This window comes from Euprymna scolopes, chromosome 26 (genome assembly GCF_053919585.1).
Source record: "Euprymna scolopes isolate OS-2025 chromosome 26, ASM5391958v1, whole genome shotgun sequence".
Classification (NCBI taxonomy): domain Eukaryota; kingdom Metazoa; phylum Mollusca; class Cephalopoda; order Sepiida; family Sepiolidae; genus Euprymna; species Euprymna scolopes.
The window spans coordinates 16,777,071-16,797,590 of NC_136507.1; the positions used below are offsets into that span (position 1 = coordinate 16,777,071).

Sequence of the window (20,520 nt, forward strand, 5' to 3'; positions counted from 1 at the left end):
CGTGTGTTCCTATTTATTTGCTTTCCCACGAGGGTAAAGTTACACACAAGGTCGGTTTTTAATGTGGGGAAAACCCAGCTCCTCAAAAAACTTCAATGAACAACAAATACTACAAGCCCTTGAAATAAACAAAGGCATTAAGTCCATCAAAAAAAAAGGCAGAAACAACATCACCTATCTTAAAGAAGATGGCACTCTCATCCATGACCTAGACAGAATTGTTTCAAGGTGCGAAGAGTTATAGGCTAACCTCTATGCCACCAGACAACCAACCCTTCATGCACTGAGTACATCTGAAGAACATCCTCCATTCATCCCCCCATCGAAAGTAAGAGCAGCAAGAGCGGATGGTGTTACTGCATAAGTGCTACAGAGTGGTGATGAGCCCACTGATGTTTACAAGATTGTTTAATAAGTGCATTCTGGATAGGAACAAAAAAAAAAAATTGTCTCAGTCATGAAAGATTTCTTCTCGACTGACCGAGGACAAAAAAAAGTGAAGTGTAGCATCAGAACGGATACTACACTTTGTTCCTAGCCAATTAATGTTACTCAAATCCGACACTATGTTAAATACCTAAGCCGTGTGTACCAAGAAACTATTTTGACAAGAAGAGGTGCACCTGGTGACCATATGTAAGAAATAACATTAAATAATTATTGAAAATAATTATGTAATGTACCAAAAGGTCATTGGAATAAAAATTATGAACTTGACATTATGTTAAGTACCCAAGCTGTGTATAACGAGAAATCATTCTGACAAGAATGGATGCATCTGGCAACAATATACAAGAAACAATGTAAAATAGTTATTGAATGTATCAAAATGTCATTTGAATAAAAATAATGAACCTGATACAAGGGAGTTGCAAGGGGAAAAACAAGAAACATGATTGATTGTCAAAAAGTTTGAAGTGGTCAGAAATGGTTATATTTAGCTGACAAATAAAACATTTAGAATGATACTGAATTAGTGTCCCCTTCTAAATAAAATCACAACACGAGTTTAAATGAGTAACAATGTAAAAATGTGCAATGCAGCATATTTTTTTTTAATTATTGCATGTGAATGGCAGACTTTGCAATGATAATTGCTTGATCAGAGGAAAAGCTGGAGGGGGTGCAGAAAACTGAAAATATCTCTGACCAGCAAAAGTGTATTCATTTTGTTTGAAAAATCAGTGAATGGGAAAAGTTTCGCTGGGATCGCCTTTGGGAGAATATCCAAGGTTATTTGCAAGTAAGCTCAAGGAATGAAGATGGTCTTAGGTGTTCTTTTAAGTGAATGCCTGAAGCAGTTAACCTCAAGTAAACAAACAGTGACCACCAACAAAAGCGCCAGATCAGCCAAGTTTGAAGAGATTCCAGGAGATTAAAACGAGAGGCAGTCATAGCAAGTCCCCCTCCTCGAAAAAGGTGTAGCAAGAGGGGGAATTGAATGTTTGGAGATGTTTGTTGATTTTGGATTTTGTTTTTTGTTAAAACACAAAATAAAATTTGTATTATTTGGATTCTTCGGACTACTGTTCTCATCTTGAGTGTCATTTTCACAACATTTTGACCGATGTAAGTTCCCACCTTTTTCGGGTGTATATTATTGAACTCAAGAATGTTTGTGTCGAAAAAGGGGAAAAAATGAACCACATATTTATAAATATTTATAAACAAACACATATTACTCTTTATGATAGGGAGAACTTGAATGCCTACTAGGCACCATCCTCGGATGTCTTCGGTCTCTCTGTGTAACAGAGTGCATATTAACACATGGGAAAATATCAGCAACAGCAAAGGATGGCTGGCTTGCGAAGAGATTAGTAGCAGCAGTCAAAAAACACACATATGCAAATTGAGAAGTGTGCGCGAGAAGAAAAAGGCAAAAAAGGAAAAAAAAATGCACCACTTGCCCTTATTTCCATCATTTGTAGCAACAAAAAAAAAAAATAGAAAAATAAGTGCCTTAAAAGCCTGGCCATATTTTGTTGTTCGAAAGAAGGTGCTGCTATTTTTTCTACCATTACCAAAGTTAAAAAAATGGAGCAAAACATCAAATGAAATACTGACCTTAGAGTGAATTGTTATTACATTTATTAAAAGGTTCCGAGTTTTTATACCATTATTATGAACCCTCTCAGGGACGGGTATTCCCGCTAGTATGAAATATTTTGTGAACTCACCGTAAATCCATCTGACGTTGTATTGAGCGACAAAAGCAAGTAACTATCAGTCTCCGATTTGGAAGCGGAAACCAACCATTTTTCTTGAATTTGATCGGTTGAATCAAGACGCTGGTCAGCAGTGGTCAACTAAAAATGAAAAAAAAAATAATAATACAGTTAACTATTTGTTGTAAATAAGAGTTTAACTTGAATGCCTCTCCCCACCATGTTAAGTGGACTGTTCTGTGACAGTATTGAAGTGTCTGTTCAACTATATTTTTGTTTCTTATTATATTATGCACAGGATTCGTTCATTTGTAAAACCATATGCTGCCCACTCAACAATGCTGTTTCCAGGTTCTTATTCTTTTTCGTCTTCTCTTCTGGCTGTGTTGTTGTCTCTCACATTAGTGGCTGCTGAAGAGGGAAGGGGAGCACACATGGGTTTGCAAGTCTAAAAAATAAAACAAAACTCTGACAAATATCAGTTGCATTCTGGATGTGTGTGTGACACTATCGACCCTCTACACGCTAAATTCCACATCTACATCCGCTGACGAGTCTGTGTTCATCAGTCAGTTGACAAATCCATTTCCCCATTTCCCCATCTCCTCCGAGTCAAAACTTGCCTCCGGCTATGCCCAACTCACAACTTTCTATAACTGTTAGCTGTCGTCAACCGTCGCAAATCCAAGACAATCTGCAAACTGCTCCAAACTGTCGTAAGCTGTCACAAAAGCCACCGACACATCTGAAACAAACTCTAAAATATATTGACTGATCTTTTGTTCCTGGTCACCGCTACACCTTGATTAACAATCCCATTCCCATTCTAGCTTTCTTTTGTGTTCCTTTGTAAACAACTTCCTATCCATTGTTCTGCTGATAAACTTTTTTTTTTACAAAGTAGTCACCACTTATCAAGGCCTGAAGGCTGCCCGAGGATAAGGGTTAATGAGTGATCACCGAGACAATAGCACAGTGATCGTTAGTAGAGGAAATTGAGTAGAAATTGACTATTTAAGGGAACTGCTCAACAAGGATTTGTTTACATTGGACTTGAAAATGACCATATTGTAGAAAACAGGCTAATGGAACAGAGTTCCACGGGTGGGCAGTTCTAGGGAAGAGTCTTTGTTCATGGAATTTGCGTTTAGATTTAGGCACAGATAGAGATTGGGGGAAATTGTTGATAGTGGTTATAGCTAGACGAGGGCTTTTTGTGAAAGTTTGGGGGGGGGGGTTATATATTGAAGCTCAGACGAGCACTTGCCATGAAAATAACGATAGAACAGAGCCAGGCTCGCAACGCCTTTTCTGTGGGAAAGAGGTTGCAGAAAGGAGAAAAGGGGACCACCTAATAGATTTTGAAGCCAATTTTGAATCCTGTCAAGACAGGATATGGTGCTCTTAGTGGCTCCTTCCCAGATGTGGCAACAGTACCCCATTTTTAAACGTATTTGCCTATTATTAGTGATGGGAGGATTCCAATATTTTCCCAATTCTGATACAACTAGCGGGGGTACTCGGTGTTGCCGGGGTGTTTGGAGGTGTAAAAGAAAATAAAGAAAAAGTGTTAGTAGGAAGGGAGGCTCAAACCTATGACGAACCCAGGCAGAAAAGAAAGTGAAAGAAAACGTGACATTTTACCACTACGATACGAAGCCATGGGAAGAGAAAAGTGTTCAAATTTATCGATGTCAATCAAAAAATTGACTTGCTAAGTGAATACGCAGGTGCAGAAATGAAAGATAGCTGAAGGCCAGTTCGGCTTTCTGCTGTTTCATTTATTTGTTTCCCCACGATGTTGGAGAAACCGGGGAGCTCTCAAATGAATAACAATTGTCTGATATGATGGGTATTCCCCACATTGATCAAAGTTGATTGCCTTCAAGACGTGCCGGCCACGAAGGCCAATGAGCTGATTTGATTTGATCCAGTTTCACTTTATTTATACGAAAAAGACAAGCAAACACTGGAAACCAGTTTTTCTTTTAAAAACTCGCTCAAAATAAATGTAGAGACGATGAACATTTGCAAATCGTATATATTACAATCTAGGGAGTATATAAAAAGTTCTAAAACATAGTAACCCCCCCCCCCAAGAACTCCAGAGAAAAAAGCCTTTGCTGGACATACAAAAACGCATGTGGCCATTTTCCTTTTATATATATAGATTACTAATTCTGTACTAAATTACCGATTCTGATACAATTAACGATTCTGATTCCTTCATTATGCGACAATAATACTTAACTGTAATAGTGAACTGTGTCCAGAAACGTGAGGTTTGAATAACACATTGCTTGAAGTCGGTTATTGTCTTGTATAACTGCTTGAAATGCTCCTGCCTGTTTGATCTGGTTTTAGCGATATATTCAAGATAGAATGGGATATTTGATGCACTCGATCCATTTGCATATAGCGTTTCTACCTAAAAAAAATAAGAAAAGAAAACATTTTTTTTTTGTAGTTAAAATGTTTGAATGAATGATAAAAACAATCAACAAATTCAACAATCTTTTTGGAGGGTTACTCATTTGACGATTCACCAGATTTGAGTCAAGGCAAGATAACCAATAATCACTCTATGTATTTTTCAGTGCTTCTGCAGAATAGTGGGATTCGAAACAGATACAGTCTTGGTAAAAACACTATCACGTTATATGATCAATTGACAAACTGACTTATCTCTCTTTGTTTCCTTGAAATCCTCTATTAAAAAAATCGAATATTTCTAACCGTTAGTGAGTTTTTTGTGAAAAATAGATCTAGCACATCTTCTACTGGATCATTTTTCATAATTTTTGGAATTTATACTAATTTCGAAAAGTATGTAATAATGATTTTATCACAAATGCTTTTGTTTTAAATCCAACTGTTTGGTAGAAGCACCAACATTACAAGTAAAAGGGGAACAGACATTTACTCCATTGAAGCTTCTCCATTATATGGCAGAGTTACAGCCCCTGGGGCTGATATGAATAAAATGTACGGTGGCCGCCAATAAGGTTTTTATTTTTATTTGATATGTTTCGTTGTCTTATGTCTAAAACCCAGCAAATAAGTCCACACTTTTATATATTTCTAGCAGGCCACCCTCATGCTTAAATATGATAGTTTGATTAATGCAAATTTCGTATTTATTATAATATCATATTGGACCCAATATATAGTAATAATTTTAAAAGTTAAAAAAGATGACTTGTGTGCCACCACCGAGAATCGAAACCAAAACCAAAACTTTTTTAAATTCAATTTATAATATTATATAATCAATTCTTAATGCTGCAATATTCTAAGTTATAAATTTATCATATTTTTTTTACTAGAATATCTTGTCTTTTTCTTTTCCAGTTTTAACAACTAGTCCTTTGAATTATTTTTGTTTAAGCTTAACAATATTACTTTTAATGCTCGCATTCTTCTATTGTAATAATTTTATGTACAGTGTTCACGATTATGGTGTTAGCATCGTGAAACCATATAAAGACCTGAAGTGGAACACATCCACCCAGATTCAAACCCAAACCAGAAAAAGACAAACCTTTTGATTTACAACCTAGTATTACACATGTGCAAGTCTTATTTTTTGTACTTCAAAATTGAAGAGCTTATTTTAACTTTGGTAAGTAATAATTCAGATTAAATAAGTTGAATACAGTTCAAGGGATGTAATTCTTAATTTCCTTTGCCAACAGTGTGAAAGGATCATTCTTTTAACGTCTAAAAATCTGTATGGTGTATTATAGATTAAGGGGAAACAAAGAATGAAACATATGATTTATTGGTTACTCACGTTGACCGTATAAGGCAGGCCAGGTTTAAAGAAAGTCTGCGAGTCAGAAACGTCAAATTTGTATGGAGAAAAGACAAATTTGGCCGAAGTGTCTTCTTTGGTTTCAGAGATTCCAGAATTTGTCTCAACAACTTCAGCTGTAACGTTCAATGGAGTACCGAGTGGAACCTGATTTGGAGGCAGGCGGATATTGGTCACAATCTGGCCATCGACCAACTGGGGGGAAAAAAAATACACAGACAATAAATGAACCAAAAGCAAAGGAAAAAACAATTAAATGAAAAATAAATTGTTTCTCTGTATTGTGTAATTTGAAATTGATAAATTTTCAAGCCAAAACAATGTAGATATTTTTTTTAAATAAATGAATATTTATTTTAAAACAACTTAGTTTCAATCATATGCATCTTCTTCAGGAATTTTTGTTTTCCTTTCTTTTTTCTTTTTTAGTAGTGGCAGGTTATGACTAGAAAAATCCGTAAGTCCTTCCAATGGTGATTAAATAAAATGGTTTACTGAAGAGGCTAGTGCTGGCATACATGTTATGAATTAAATGAATTAGAAATTATTTCTCAGTGTACAAGCATTGTGTCATTTGAAATTTGTAAATTCAGAAGTCAAAAAATTGCATATACATGGTATCCCAATAAAATGTATACATTCTTTAAATGACCATAAAACCAACATTTGTTATAAGAAAGTAAAGTTTCATACATCAAAATACTGTGAACAAATATAGAAACCAGCTAATTATCGAAAGTGTTCAAATTATTGGCCATTGTGGTCCATGAACAGCTGACAACGCTCATTGATTGGATCGAAAACGTTCCTAATCAGTTCAATTTGTATGTTGACACATCTTCTTTCAACAGTTGCTTTCAACTCATTCATTTTAGTTCGTTTTATGGTGTGAATTCTATGTTTAACATGCCCCCACCCACAAAAAAGGGAAAAAATCTAGGGAAGAAGAGTCAAATCCAATGAGTGTGGACAGTACTCAATACTTCCTCTTCGTCCTAATTATCTGTTTCGCAGGTGACTATCAAGATATGCTCTTACGTCATGATGATAGTGGGGAAGTGCTCCATCCTTCTGTCATCTCTTAGGAACTTAGCATGTCATGTTCATGTAGCAAGTTGAGATAATTTAAAGAGTGTATACATTTTATTGGGACACCTTGTATATATATATATATATATATATATATATATATATATATATATATATATATACTGTAAATCTTCAAATAAGGATACAAAAATTAGGCGCTATATTAATATTTAAATGGGATTTCCGTAACCACAACAAAGGTAGATGTTTCTCGCATGCCTTTCTATCTAGGGATTTCCCCTTCCTTCTCTTCAAAATATGCTCCATTGCCAAAAGTGCGCTTATTCATAAAGTCTGAAGAAATGCTGGTTTTAAAAATTTTCAAACAACATAATGCTTGAAATTGTCGAACTGGACATGGAAACAATTGTAACATAAATTGAAATGCACTTTTTGTTGCCACCAATATCTTGTTTTGAAGTCTTGTTTTTGCTTACACAGTATATATATATATATACATATATATATATATATATATGTATATATATATATGTATATATATATGTATATATATATATGTATATATATATGTATATATATATATATATATATATATATGTATATATATATATATATAGATATGTATATATATATGTATATATATATATATATATATAGATATGTATATATATATATATATATATATATATATATATATATGTATATATATATATATATATATATATATATATATATATATGTATATATATATATATATATAGATATGTATATATATATGACAAAGTGTCGGAAGCTGTGCAAAGCGAATGGAATAGTATCTCCTCTTCACAGTGTTCCACTTTGGTGAAGAGCATGTCTAAAAGAATTGATCTTTTAAAGAAATCAAAAGGGAATGCGATTCCATACTAAACATTTATCAAAGTAAATGATTTGTTCTGTGTTATTAGTCTCGTTTAAGTTACCTTGATCAATTGTTCTTTGTTCAATATAGCTTTTAATGCAATAAAATGTACAAAATTTGTTTGGCCCATTTTTTTTTTGCTTGTGTATATATATATATATATATATATATATATATATATATATATATATATATATATATATATATATAAATAAATATATTAGTGGATAATCATATTTTTAGAATTATATTTTAAAAGCAATATATATGCCGCACCCCATATGGGAGTACCAAATTGGTTAAAGGGAAAAATGCACTTTCATAAATACTTGAATTCATTCAAAATGTATCGCAAAAACAAAAACTAATAACATATATATATATATATATATATATATATATATATATATATATATATATATATATATATATATATACTAGCAGGGGGCAATGACCGGGTGTCTTAAGGTAAATCAAAACTCCAATGGGAGATGGTGTTAAATAATAATAAAAAAAATGTTTTGGTAGGTAAGTATGAGAATCAAACCCATACCCTTGAGTTGGAAATTAATGTGTGAAAAAAAAAAACGGGCGACGTTACCCATTAGGCCACCGTGACATACAACATACACAGGGTTGAATTTATTTATTTAACTATAAAAACAGGCGTGCGCAATAAAAGTTAACTCTGCTGCTTCCATTTGACCTAAATAAGAAAGTCAAATAGAAGTCACGCAGCGTTTGGGTTTGTTTACCCAAATTTGACTGTTTTTTCCCCCAACAGATGTTGGGGAGGGGGAAAGCAGCTCCCAATTGTCCAGATTGAATAGCAACTGTCTGATATACACGATTGATCAAAGCTGATTGCTTCTGGACGTTTTTCCCAGCGCAATGCCGAGAACGTCCGTTTGAGTTTAGTTTCAGTTTATTTATACTAAAAAGCCCAATCAACATGCGAGAAGCCAAAATAGCAATAATTTTGTAAAAGTCGACGTAAATAAATCTATAAGCTACATGCATTCCCAAATCCTACATATTATTATCTAGGACCTATATACACAGTTGTAAGCGATAGTAACGAACCTGGGACCGTGTGCGAGAAAAGCCTTTGCCAGACATACACGAAATGGTCACACACATTTTGCCTTTTATATATATAGATATATATATATATATATATATCATGGCTATGTAAAGACTAAATTTAAACTTGTTCAAAAACATTATTTTAGATTGTGAAATTAAAATTAAAATTGATGTGTCAGCTGACCGTTTTCGAAGCTCGCTCAACAGAGCTAAAATCAAGCTTAATTACATTTTAAAAAGAAAAGGGGGGGAAACAATGAATCGGAGATGAAAAAGTAGGGGGGGGGGGAAATATATGTATATATAAAAAAAAATGTGTGTGGGGGGGGGTTAATTATTAAATAGAAACTAGATTAAGCCCTAAGAGATTTTCTTTTTGTTTGCAAAGAGAAGGTCTCAGAGTCTTAATATATATAGTTTCTAGAATTTTAAGATGATAAAGAGAGTGCGACTTACTAAGGATGGAAAAAAAGTCCGCACTAAAATTCAAAGCGCAAATACGATTATTTATAAGGTGCTCTCCTATAGATGAGCCATGGGTATTGTTCAAAATGTCCGAAGGTAGGTAGTTTCCATTTCGAATTTTGGATGGAACATGTTGTTTTACCCTATTACCTAATCTTTGAGACGTCCACCCGACGTAGTGCACACTGCAGCTACATTTAAATAAATAAATAATAGAATTGTTATGGTGGGGGGGAAGAACGTCTTTACAAATTGAAGACAAAATGGGTTTTGTTTGCAAAGAGAAGGTCTCAGAGTCTTAATATATATAGTTTCTAGAATTTTAAGATGATAAAGAGAGTGCGACTTACTAAGGATGGAAAAAAAGTCCGCACTAAAATTCAAAGCGCAAATACGATTATTTATAAGGTGCTCTCCTATAGATGAGCCATGGGTATTGTTCAAAATGTCCGAAGGTAGGTAGTTTCCATTTCGAATTTTGGATGGAACATGTTGTTTTACCCTATTACCTAATCTTTGAGACGTCCACTCGACGTAGTGCACACCGCAGCTACATTTAAATAAATAAATAATAGAATTGTTATGGTGGGGGGGAAGAACGTCTTTACAAATTGAAGACAAAATGGGTTTATAAGAAAAAACAACACGGATATTTGATGCAAAGTAACATTGTTATACGACAGAAGAAATTTGCTTGGCAAATCTTTCACTAATATTACCTAGCCAAGGTAGGCGTAGGTAGATGGGGCATTTGTCGACAGATGCCTGTTTAATTTTATTAAAATTAGAAATTTTATTTTTCATTGTAAATTCCACGATTTGCAATGGAAAACCATTATTGCAAAGAGTTTTGGTAATAAATTTGACTTCATCATTTAATTTGTTATCTGAACATATCATACAAGCTCTATGGATAAGGGTGTTGATAAGATTATATTTTTGTTTGGTGGAGCAAAAAGAGTTCCAACGTGTGTAAAGACCAGTGAATGTAGGTTTACGGTAGATGCAAATCAAGAAAACGGAAGGTGTTTTACACACCAGTACATCTAGAAAAGGAAGGGAAGAATTACTTTCCTTTTCTATAGTAAATTTTACTATAGAAAAGGAAAGTAATTCTTTCTATAGGGCCTTTTCTATAGTAAATTTACTATAGAAAAGGAAAGTAATTCTTCTCTTCCTTTTCTAGATGTACTGGTGTGTAAAACTTGTATGATTTATGTTTTAATTAAGACTAGACAATCGAAAGGAGAGGATGACTTTAAAAATTATTGGCGATAAAGCGACCCCCCCCCTTCTCCATAGAAAAGTGCCCAGTTGAAGGTGAAGATATTAATGTTTTTAGCCAATTTTTCGATATTTGTCGTCTAGAAGATTGAAGTTCCAAATACTACTGATCTTGGCAAAATCCGTCGCCTCTGTCGAAAGTTTTTGGCAGACATGCAAACATACATACATACATCCATTGATATATTGGTAACTAAAAATTTTCGACCCAAACCGATTAAAAAGTTTGCCCTATCTCTGAATACCCTTTATGTAAAATTTCAAATGTTTAGACCAGAAAGTGACTGAGTAATTTGATAGAGACCACAGAAGTCAATTTTTTTTAAACTTTGACCCCTATTATGACTCCTTAAGATGTATTGTTTGGGGCTCCAATCAAGTTATTGAGTTAGATCCATGTCCAAGGAACCTATATCTAAAATTTCAAGTGTTTAGACCCAAAATTGTCAGGAGTTTGGTAGAGTTCTCAAAGGTCAAATCGTTGAACTTTGACCCCTTAACAGCCAAATTTCTGGCCAAAAACCGATCACAAAGATTTTTCCAAATCTCAGTACCCCATATATCAAATTTCGAGTCTTTAGACTTAAAATTGACAGAGTTATTTTGTAAGGAAATGTACACACACAGACGCGTTCACTTTTATATATATATATATATATATATATATATATATATATATATAGTGAATGTGTTTTTTGTGGAATGAACTGAGTTCAAAATTTGTGTTAATCTTTAAGTTAACACTATTGAAGTATCTCCCCTTGTCTGGAGCAATATATTTTTATGCCTTAAATATAAACTAGTATCAAGATATTATGTTTATGAATTTCTGAGTTGAGAATCGATCATTCGTATTATTTGGATTTTTCGGACTACTCTTCTGATCTTGAGTGTTATTTGTGCTTTAATTTGGTAAAATTCAGCTATGAATTACATTTTTCTGGAAGTTGAAGGTTCAATCCTCAGTACAAGTGACAAAATACAATTGCGAAGTTGAGTTATCTCCCCTTGTTAGTAAATATGGGGAAGTCTGTTTAGAGTGATCTCCTCTTTGTTGTTGTTAATCTCTGAGTTAAGACACTTGAATTATCTCCCTTTGTCTGATATAAAAGAAAATCTTATCAACTTTTATTTTCAAGTGTCTTTTTTTAGCCTTAATAAGAGATGACTCATTAATGAAATTAAAAAAAAAATCTTTATTTTCTTATTTTATTTATTTTTTTGCATAAAGTAGAATTTTAAGAGTTACTTTAGACTTAAACTGAGATAGTGAAACACACATGTCAAGATCCATACCAGTTGGAATTACGATATAGTCAGCCACACAGCCCACACACACATGAAACTGTTGAACTTCAGCCGTTGGTGAAGTCAGCTGTGTGTGTTTAATACTGGGATGGCCATTTTGTTGCGATTCATCATTTTTGACTGTTGTCACTTGCATTCTTCAAATTAAAAATAAAATTTTACCTCTTGGAAAATTTCTCTCTTCAACAACGCTAGAAGGCCATAGCTATAGCACAATTTCACTTTGCCCTTTACAGGCTTTCCATACAAATACCTACAATGGAAGAAGAAAACAAAAAACAAAATGGAATTAGAAGAGAATATATACTGATTTTGTTCATTACTAACCAGCAGAGCGTTACCACTGTCGACCAAGGGAAGAGCCTATCAGGTCGATTTAGAATAAGATGCATCTGTTCTATTTGCACATTTAGCAATGAAAATTTCATTTCAAACAAAGCCGACTGACCTAACCGACCAAGTGAGGGCACGTCTATTAAAGTCTCTTTTGTGTAGAGAGGGAAATGTAACAGATCGAGAAAAAAGAAAAGAAAAGGCAAGGTTAAAAAGTGTATTTCAATGGCGGATCCACAGGTAATCAACAGTAGTAGTAGTAGTAGTAGTAGTAGTAGTAGTAGTAGTAGTAGTGGTGGTAGGCCTCTGTTGGTCAGCCTCAACCATGGGTGATGCATTTTTTAGATGCTAACCTGGGCAGTGTGATGTTGAAGACAAGCTGTTACCCATGTAGTATGTACAGTATGGCACAACCACATTGACACACCGGTTCTCACCAGATCACTGAAGTTAAGCAACTTTGAGGAGTTGTATGTACCGCGAGGTAAAATACCAATTTAGGAAACTGGCGTGAGCATGACGTCACAGAATAAAATGCATAAATAGGCATTAAGATTAAAGAAAACGGAAAAGGAAAAGAAAAAAAAAAGACCGAACATATTGTGTTGTGTTTGAAATATATGTTGGCGACTTTAGTGTGAAACAGAACAAAATAACTTTTACTTTCACCCAAAAATGTTTGTGTCAAATTTTTTTTTTTTTTTTTTTTGCGAACCTTTATATATAATGATTTGTCCATTTTGAAAGCGATAACAACGTTACAAGAGGAAGTTTGAAATCAGGGTTTACATTCCAGGGCTGACGAGCTCCACCTACCTGTGAGAGAAAATCCAGGAATAAACACATAGTAACAAATCCTTAAAAAAATATCGTCGTCGTCATCATCATCATCATCATCATCATTGGTTTATTGTCTTCTGTACATATTGGCACGTGTTGGACAGCTTTTAAAAATTGGCCTAACACTGACCTATCACTAGCCAAGTCTCTACCCCAAATCCATTCCCATCACCTATCTTCCATCTTCCTATACTAAAAATCCCATCCACCCTATCAATGTGACAAAACCAATGAAGTCTCCCACTCGGCACCATCACCACCACCCCTGCACACTTTTCAGATTCAATCTTCTGAGACCACTAAAATTTGTAGCAGAGGCGATACAATAACTAATATGCTAGTTAATATAACACCAAACTATGCCAACCATGAAAAAATTGCAACATGTTTCTTTCATGGGTTTACTAGCCTGTGTGCCCGGCGTTACCCGGGTGTTTGGAGGTGTGTGTTGAGCAAAAACAAACAAAAAAAAAGTGGCAGTAGGCAGGCAGGTGCAAAAGAGGAAAAAAAATGTGAAAAAAAAAATGACATCCTTGCTGTTGCGCCCATCACCAAACTGGAACTGACGTAGGTTTAAATTAAGGCTAGTCAATCGAGGGGATGACTTTCGAAAATATTGGCAAAAAAAGCGACCCCTGCCTGTAGAAAAATTCCCAGTTGAGAGTGAAGGAATTAATGTTTTTAGCCAATTTTTTTATATTTGTCGTCCAAAGGGTCGAGCTTCAAAATTATACCAATCTCCTGAAAATCCGTCGTCTCTGTGAAAAGGTTTTAGGCAGATATACATACATACATACATACATACATACATTTAAACAGACAGGTGAGATTAATATTATAAGATGTCAGGTTGGGTCTACTCTACGTCATACTAAAAGTTGGACAAGATTTGAGTATGAGAAAGTTTCAAATTTCAAAGTTGAACATTTTTGACTTACAAATCATTTTCCATTATGTTTTTAAAACACTAATTCTGCCAATTTTCATGATAAACCAATAAATCTTGTATTTTAACTCATGTTTCAGAGGTTCAACTATTTCACATGAAACGGTTACCAGTGGTGTTGAATCACCCTTTATACAATATCCAAGATTACCCCTACCCCTTCCCACAGCCACTATTACAGAATGGGCCCAAAAAAGATAATAAAATGAGGATTTTCAGATACGTTGTTCTTATTTACTTGCCTCCCCACGAGGACAGAGTCAGACACAAGGTCAGTTTTTAATGTGGAGAAAACCCAGCTCTCCAAAAAGGGGCGCTTTGGATAGGAACAAAAACAAAAATTGTCTCAGACATGAAGGATTCCTCCTCCACTGACTGAGGACAGAAAAGGTGAAGTGTAGCATCAGACCAGATACTACACTGTGATCTTGGCCTGTTGTTATTGCTAGTCCAAACCAATACACGTAATCAATTGCTAAGACAGGATTTCATAAGAGATGATCATTCACTAAACATACGAACTTTGTCTCTCGCTTATCTCCATCGCAACTGATCAGGGTTTCCCATGAAAATGTACAGAAGACGCAAAATACGTGAAAGAATCAACACGACAATCCAAGGGAGATCAGTCTTGTGTAAAAACGCGATTTTACAGTTCACATGAGTTTACATGACAAATTTAATCAAAATTATAATAACTAGCGGGACCTGTGGAAATTCCACAGGGGACTCATTCATATGTAATATATCGATGTTGGCATTCTGTAGATGTTCAGTGTAAATGGAGATGCTCTCATATTATTGTAGCGTTTTTGTTAAAATTGCACAAATATTTATCTAAACTAGCACGAACATCCAGCAAAACTCAGTCGTAAAATATGCTTAAATATGATATTTTAATTTTTGCAGATTTCTTATTTATTATTATAGAGTTAATGTTCTATCGATTTTTATATATAATAAAGTTGTGATTTCAAAAATAAAAAATATATCTATATGACTTAGGTGCATTAGCTTGAATCGAAACCAAAATAAAAACTTATGAAAAAATATATATATATATATATATATATATTGTTACAAACAGCCACCTCGACATCAAATACTGTTTTATTATTCTGTTAGTAATATATAGTAGATATTTGATTGCCATGTTCTAACTGAATGGGGATCCACCAAAACCCAGTGTTAAAATCAGTCTGGAGAGATTCTCTTTCCTTGGCCAAGGACGGAGAGAGTGACGTGTGACAGTGGAACAGTTATTACACTGCGATCCGATCTCGGAAACAAAGGAAAAAAAAACACTACGGATTTCATCAACCACAGAGAGAGAGAAAGGAAGAGAGTGGGGGAGAGAAAAGAAACAGAGAACGAGGGAGTTGAAAAACGTTAGCACCAAACACCTCCCACCTCCTCCAATATGAAGGCAAGTGACAGGTTGTCCCATGGTCAGCGCACATGGTGACCTCGTTGCTCCAAGAAGCAGAATAAGGAAAGAACAGGATTTCGGAGTTGAAAAACGTTAGCACCAAACACCTCCCACCTCCTCCAATATGAAGGCAAGTGACAGGTTGTCCCATGGTCAGCGCACATGGTGACCTCGTTGCTCCAAGAAGCAGAATAAGGAAAGGACAGGATTTCGTCAATTCTATTTCATCAAAGGGCGAAACAAAGAAAGAAAAAATAATAATTCTCTTGTGTGCGAGTAGTTTTGACCAAACGTGTTTCTGGATAACCAAAGCGATGCCACATTTCTGAAGTTGGCAAAGACGCAGAAAAAAAAGATATCTAAATTAATCCCTTGATAAAGCTATTTTGGATAACCCAAAACGGATTCCGACAGGCATGTTTAAAAAGAAAAGAAACAAATCAAAAATATCTGCGAAGTCATCGTTTGGAACTTATGTCTCCCACGCAGAACTGAAATTTGTCGCACAGCGTTGAAAGACTGGATTTGGTGATTGAAACTTTCTTCCTTCACAAGAGATTTTATTTGGATTAACTGTAGCAATTGCAAATTGTCAAGAGAATTGAACTGTAAGTGGAAAAAAAAACTTTACTTTCTTTCTCTGTCGAGCTGGAGATCAGACTTTTCCTCGTGTGGACCGGTTGCTGCCGTATACCTTTTGTCTTTCTGTTATAGGATTCTCTTTGAGTTAGTATGTTAAAATATTCCCCAATCCCATTAGCTTTGAATATATTTGTTTTTGTTAAATCTTTCTTTCCTCTTATCATTAATAAATTTAGTTTTATATGATTTGAAAGTGTTTGTTTCGTTATCTCTTGCAAATCTTATTGTGTTCGATTTTTGTGTTTATTTTGTATCCGCCTGTCTCACAGAAAATAATTGTTTTATTTGTTTCAAACCTTTTTTGTATAAAAAAGGAAAATTGAACCCAATCTGGGACCTATGAACCCCTAATGCAGAAGATTTATCTGCCTATGATAAGCGTTTGCTATCCATAAATGCCCATCCATATCCCTGTGTTTGCATTTCATTGCATTTTATTGTTATATCTAAATATTGCCCCGGCCCGTATGTAATAATAAATAAATATATATATATATATATATATATATATATATATATATATATATATATATATATATATATATAAACTTGAGTTCCTACAGCTATAATCGAAACCGAAATTAAAACTTATGAAGAATTCTTGATAAAATTATTTATAAAAAAAAATAGATTACTGGAGTGCCATCAGTTATAATCAAGACCGAAACCAAAACTTATGAAGAATTCTTGATAAAATTATTTATGACAAGAAATGGCAGTACATAACAATTAAACAACCCGGATGTAAGTGTGACACAAAAAATAACACATGCGCTATCGTATTAACATATAGATACTTCATGTATATCTGTGTTTCTCGGATTTATATGACTTACATATTATATTTTTTCCATTACTATTAACCAGATTATTCCTTCAAATCAATAATGGAAAAGCAGAACGTACAGTTCTTGTTCAGAATTCCCTCATATTAAAAAAATAAAAAATAAAGAAAAATATGTACAATGTGCTTATCTGTGACTGAACGAAATTATCATATTCCAAAAATCACATAAATTGATCAAGTAGTTTTATTTTGAAATAAGAAAATTAAATTTTATGATTAACAGAAGAGGGACTATCTTGTCCGCCATTTTAAAAACAATGTAAAGAAACTGTGATGTGAAACACACTTAAAAAATGCATTTATTCCTTGTTTAAAAAATAAAAAACAAATAAATAAATAAAAACCCAATTACGTGCGCAAAACGAAATTAATAAATTTCAGAGGCATGACGAAACCCACCTATTCGCACGCACGCACATAGAGAATAATGCCGACATTCAGCCAAGCACAGAAACATGTACTTTCTACCTCTTTTCCCTTACCAATGTCGTTGTTGCTACTTTTCCTCGCCAGCATGACAAAACACACACACATGCACACACCCATTCACACACACACATATACACACACACACACACATTCACACACACACACACACACAAATGCAGATATTCAACCGCACACAAAGACATTTACTTTCCTCTTCCTTTCTCATATCACACCGAAAAGATAAGCAGAGAATGTCCTTTGTTTTCTTACTAAGAAAACAAAGGACATTCTCTGCTTTTTTCTGTCAAATCAACAAACAGTCTAAATAACTTTCACATTTACAAGAACTGTCCACCAAGACACACTTTTTTTTTTTACATGGTGCAGTTTTAAAAAAGAAGCTTTGTTCATGGAATCCACGTTTTGATTTAGGCACAGATAAAGAGTGGGGGAAATTTTTCACAGTGGATTCAGCTAGACGGGTGTTTTTCATGAAAGATTGGTGAGGGGAGACGAGAGATTGGAGTTCAGATGAGAACCTGCCATGGAAATAGCGATAAAACAAGGATAGGCTCGCAATGTCTCTTCTGTGGGAGAGAGGTTGCAGGGTAGAGAAAAGGGCATCCCCCACTAAGCCACAAAGTTTATTTTGTACTCTGTCAAGGCAGGATAGGCTGTTTTTAGCAGCTCCTGCCCAGATATGGCAGCAGTATTCCATCCTTGGACGTACTTGGCTTTTATATAGATTTTTTTATATAGATTTTTTTGACACTGAAAAATGATTCGTTTTTACTTGTTATTTTTGTGTAAACAAAGTTTATTTCACATGTTTGATTTTTTTGTTTTTATTTATTTGTGGTGGAAAAGGGACCTAGTCAAACATGAATACCACTATGAAACCAAAACAAAGGTAGATAAGTCAACAATAGTTCCATCTTGTGAGATTTATATTATAACTAGCGGGGCTACCCGGCATTGCCTGGGTGTTTGAAGGTGTGTTTTTGGGTAAATCAAAACAAAAGAATCGTTGCTCGGGTGTTTGTGTCGGGGGGGGGGGGGCGGGGGAGTTTAAAAAAAAAGTTTTGGTAGGTAAGTAGGAAGGATCGAACCCGAAGCCTTGAGACGAAGTTGGAAAATAAAGTGTGAAAAAAAAAAAACATGTGATGCTAACCACTCGCCCAGCAAGAAGTAGTAGAAAAATCATGTTTGAATTTATTTAAGTATTAAGAATTGGCAGGTGCCCGTACTTGATAACTTAATGAGGTCAACTTTCACTGCGGGGCAGTATTTTATTTACTGCGGGGCAGTTTTTTTTCCGTTTAATTATACGAAAAAACCAAATCCACACGCGGCGATCGAAAAATGTGGAATATTTAGCTTTTCAAAGTCGGGCAAATTAAATATACAGGCGACCCCCGTTATTAAGTCGATGATATTATCATTTAGACATGATATAAAAAGTGTTAAGAAGGAGCGACCCCACCAAGAAAACCGAGGAAAACACCCTTTTGCAGATATACACGAAAATGCACACACACACAAACACACATTTTCGCTTTTATATATATAGACTAGGGGGGGGTACCTGGCGTTGCCCGGGGTGTTTGAAGGTGTGTGTGTTAAAAAAAAAAACGTTGGTTGGGCGTTTGGAGGTGTAAAAGAAAAAAAAAAGTTTTGTAGGAAGGTAGGATTGAACCCCGAAACCTTGACATGAAGGTGGAAAAAAAAGCCAGGCACCTTACCATCTCGGCCACGAGGGGAGAGGAACTGATAAGTGTGTTCAGTTAAGGATTATAAAGTGAAATATACAGGAAGTGGTGTGACCTAATTTTGCGCTGCAAGCCAGTTACTGTTTTCCCCGCTCCATCATTCGCTTTTCAAAGACGCGGCGAGCTGGTAAAAGTCGGGCAAATTAAATACCCACATGACCCCCATTTTTAAGCCGTAGATATTATCATTTAGACGTGATATAAAAGGTTTTAAGAATGAGCGACCCCCTCCCCCCGAGAAGGCTTCAGAAAAAAGCCTTTTGCAGACATACACAAAAAGCGAACATACATACATACACACATTTTGCCTTTTATATATATAGATGCCTACAAATTACCATTAATTACTTAAAAATGATTTTCTGTACAAAAGTAAAACTACTTAATCAATCGATGGGACTTTTGAAATATGATATTTTCGGTTCGTCAGGGATACATACATATACAGATTTTTATGAAACTTTTACAGCTGCGTTTGCAATTCCTCCACAACTATCGTCGCATTTTAATTTTTTGTAATGTTAAAAAGTAGATGTTGGTATTATTAATATTATAAGCTTTGTTACAGTAAAAAAATGAAAATAAAAAATAAAAATTTGTTGCAGCTTTAAAAGTTTCATCCTTGTTCTATTAAAGAGTTTCATTCTTTGTGTTTTTTAAGAGTGAAGACTATTTTTAAAAAACTTTACCATAACATTTACTTTTTATTTTTGAAAAAAAATTAAGTTGTTGCAGCTTCTTTTTTAAATGTTTTCATCGAATGAAAATATCGTTGGTTCGTTGGTTTTCTATTAATAGTTGCGTACAGACTACATTGTGTATTATTAAAGTTATCAACTTTGTTACGTTAAAAAAAATTCGTTGCAGCTTTCCTTTTTTTTTTTTAATGTTTTGATTTAATAAAAAAATATTGTTGCATCGAGCGTCCTAAAATTATGAGATGAAAAAAAAAATGAACGAATCTCTTAGTAAAAGATAGTTGTCTCCCTCTGCAGTGACAAATTGTAAAACAGTGCCCATTTCTGTTTCTTCATAAACAGATCAGTCATTTCAATCTTTTGCTGATAGTTGAAAAAAGAAAAAGGAAAAAAAAAGACAATGAATTACTTTGTGATCTGTTTAAATTTGAAAGGAATTTTGCTGCATTTAAACTACCGAATAAAAAATAATTTAAATTGACTTTAAAATTCTTAGCAAATCCTCATCCAT

General features: G+C 34.4%; 1 protein-coding gene across 1 annotated transcript in view; it reads right to left on the reverse strand.

Annotated features, from left to right (window-relative positions):
- LOC145247929 (complement C3-like) overlaps positions 1 to 20,520 on the reverse strand; it is a 210,974-nt gene that overhangs the window by 155,390 nt on the left and 35,064 nt on the right. The window contains exons 8-11 of the mRNA XM_080109568.1: positions 12,239 to 12,329; positions 5,962 to 6,177; positions 4,420 to 4,596; positions 2,181 to 2,309 (exon numbers count right to left, since the gene is read on the reverse strand). Coding sequence (XP_079965694.1) covers positions 2,181 to 2,309; positions 4,420 to 4,596; positions 5,962 to 6,177; positions 12,239 to 12,329 — 613 coding nt within the window. The remainder of the gene's footprint in view (positions 1 to 2,180; positions 2,310 to 4,419; positions 4,597 to 5,961; positions 6,178 to 12,238; positions 12,330 to 20,520) is intronic.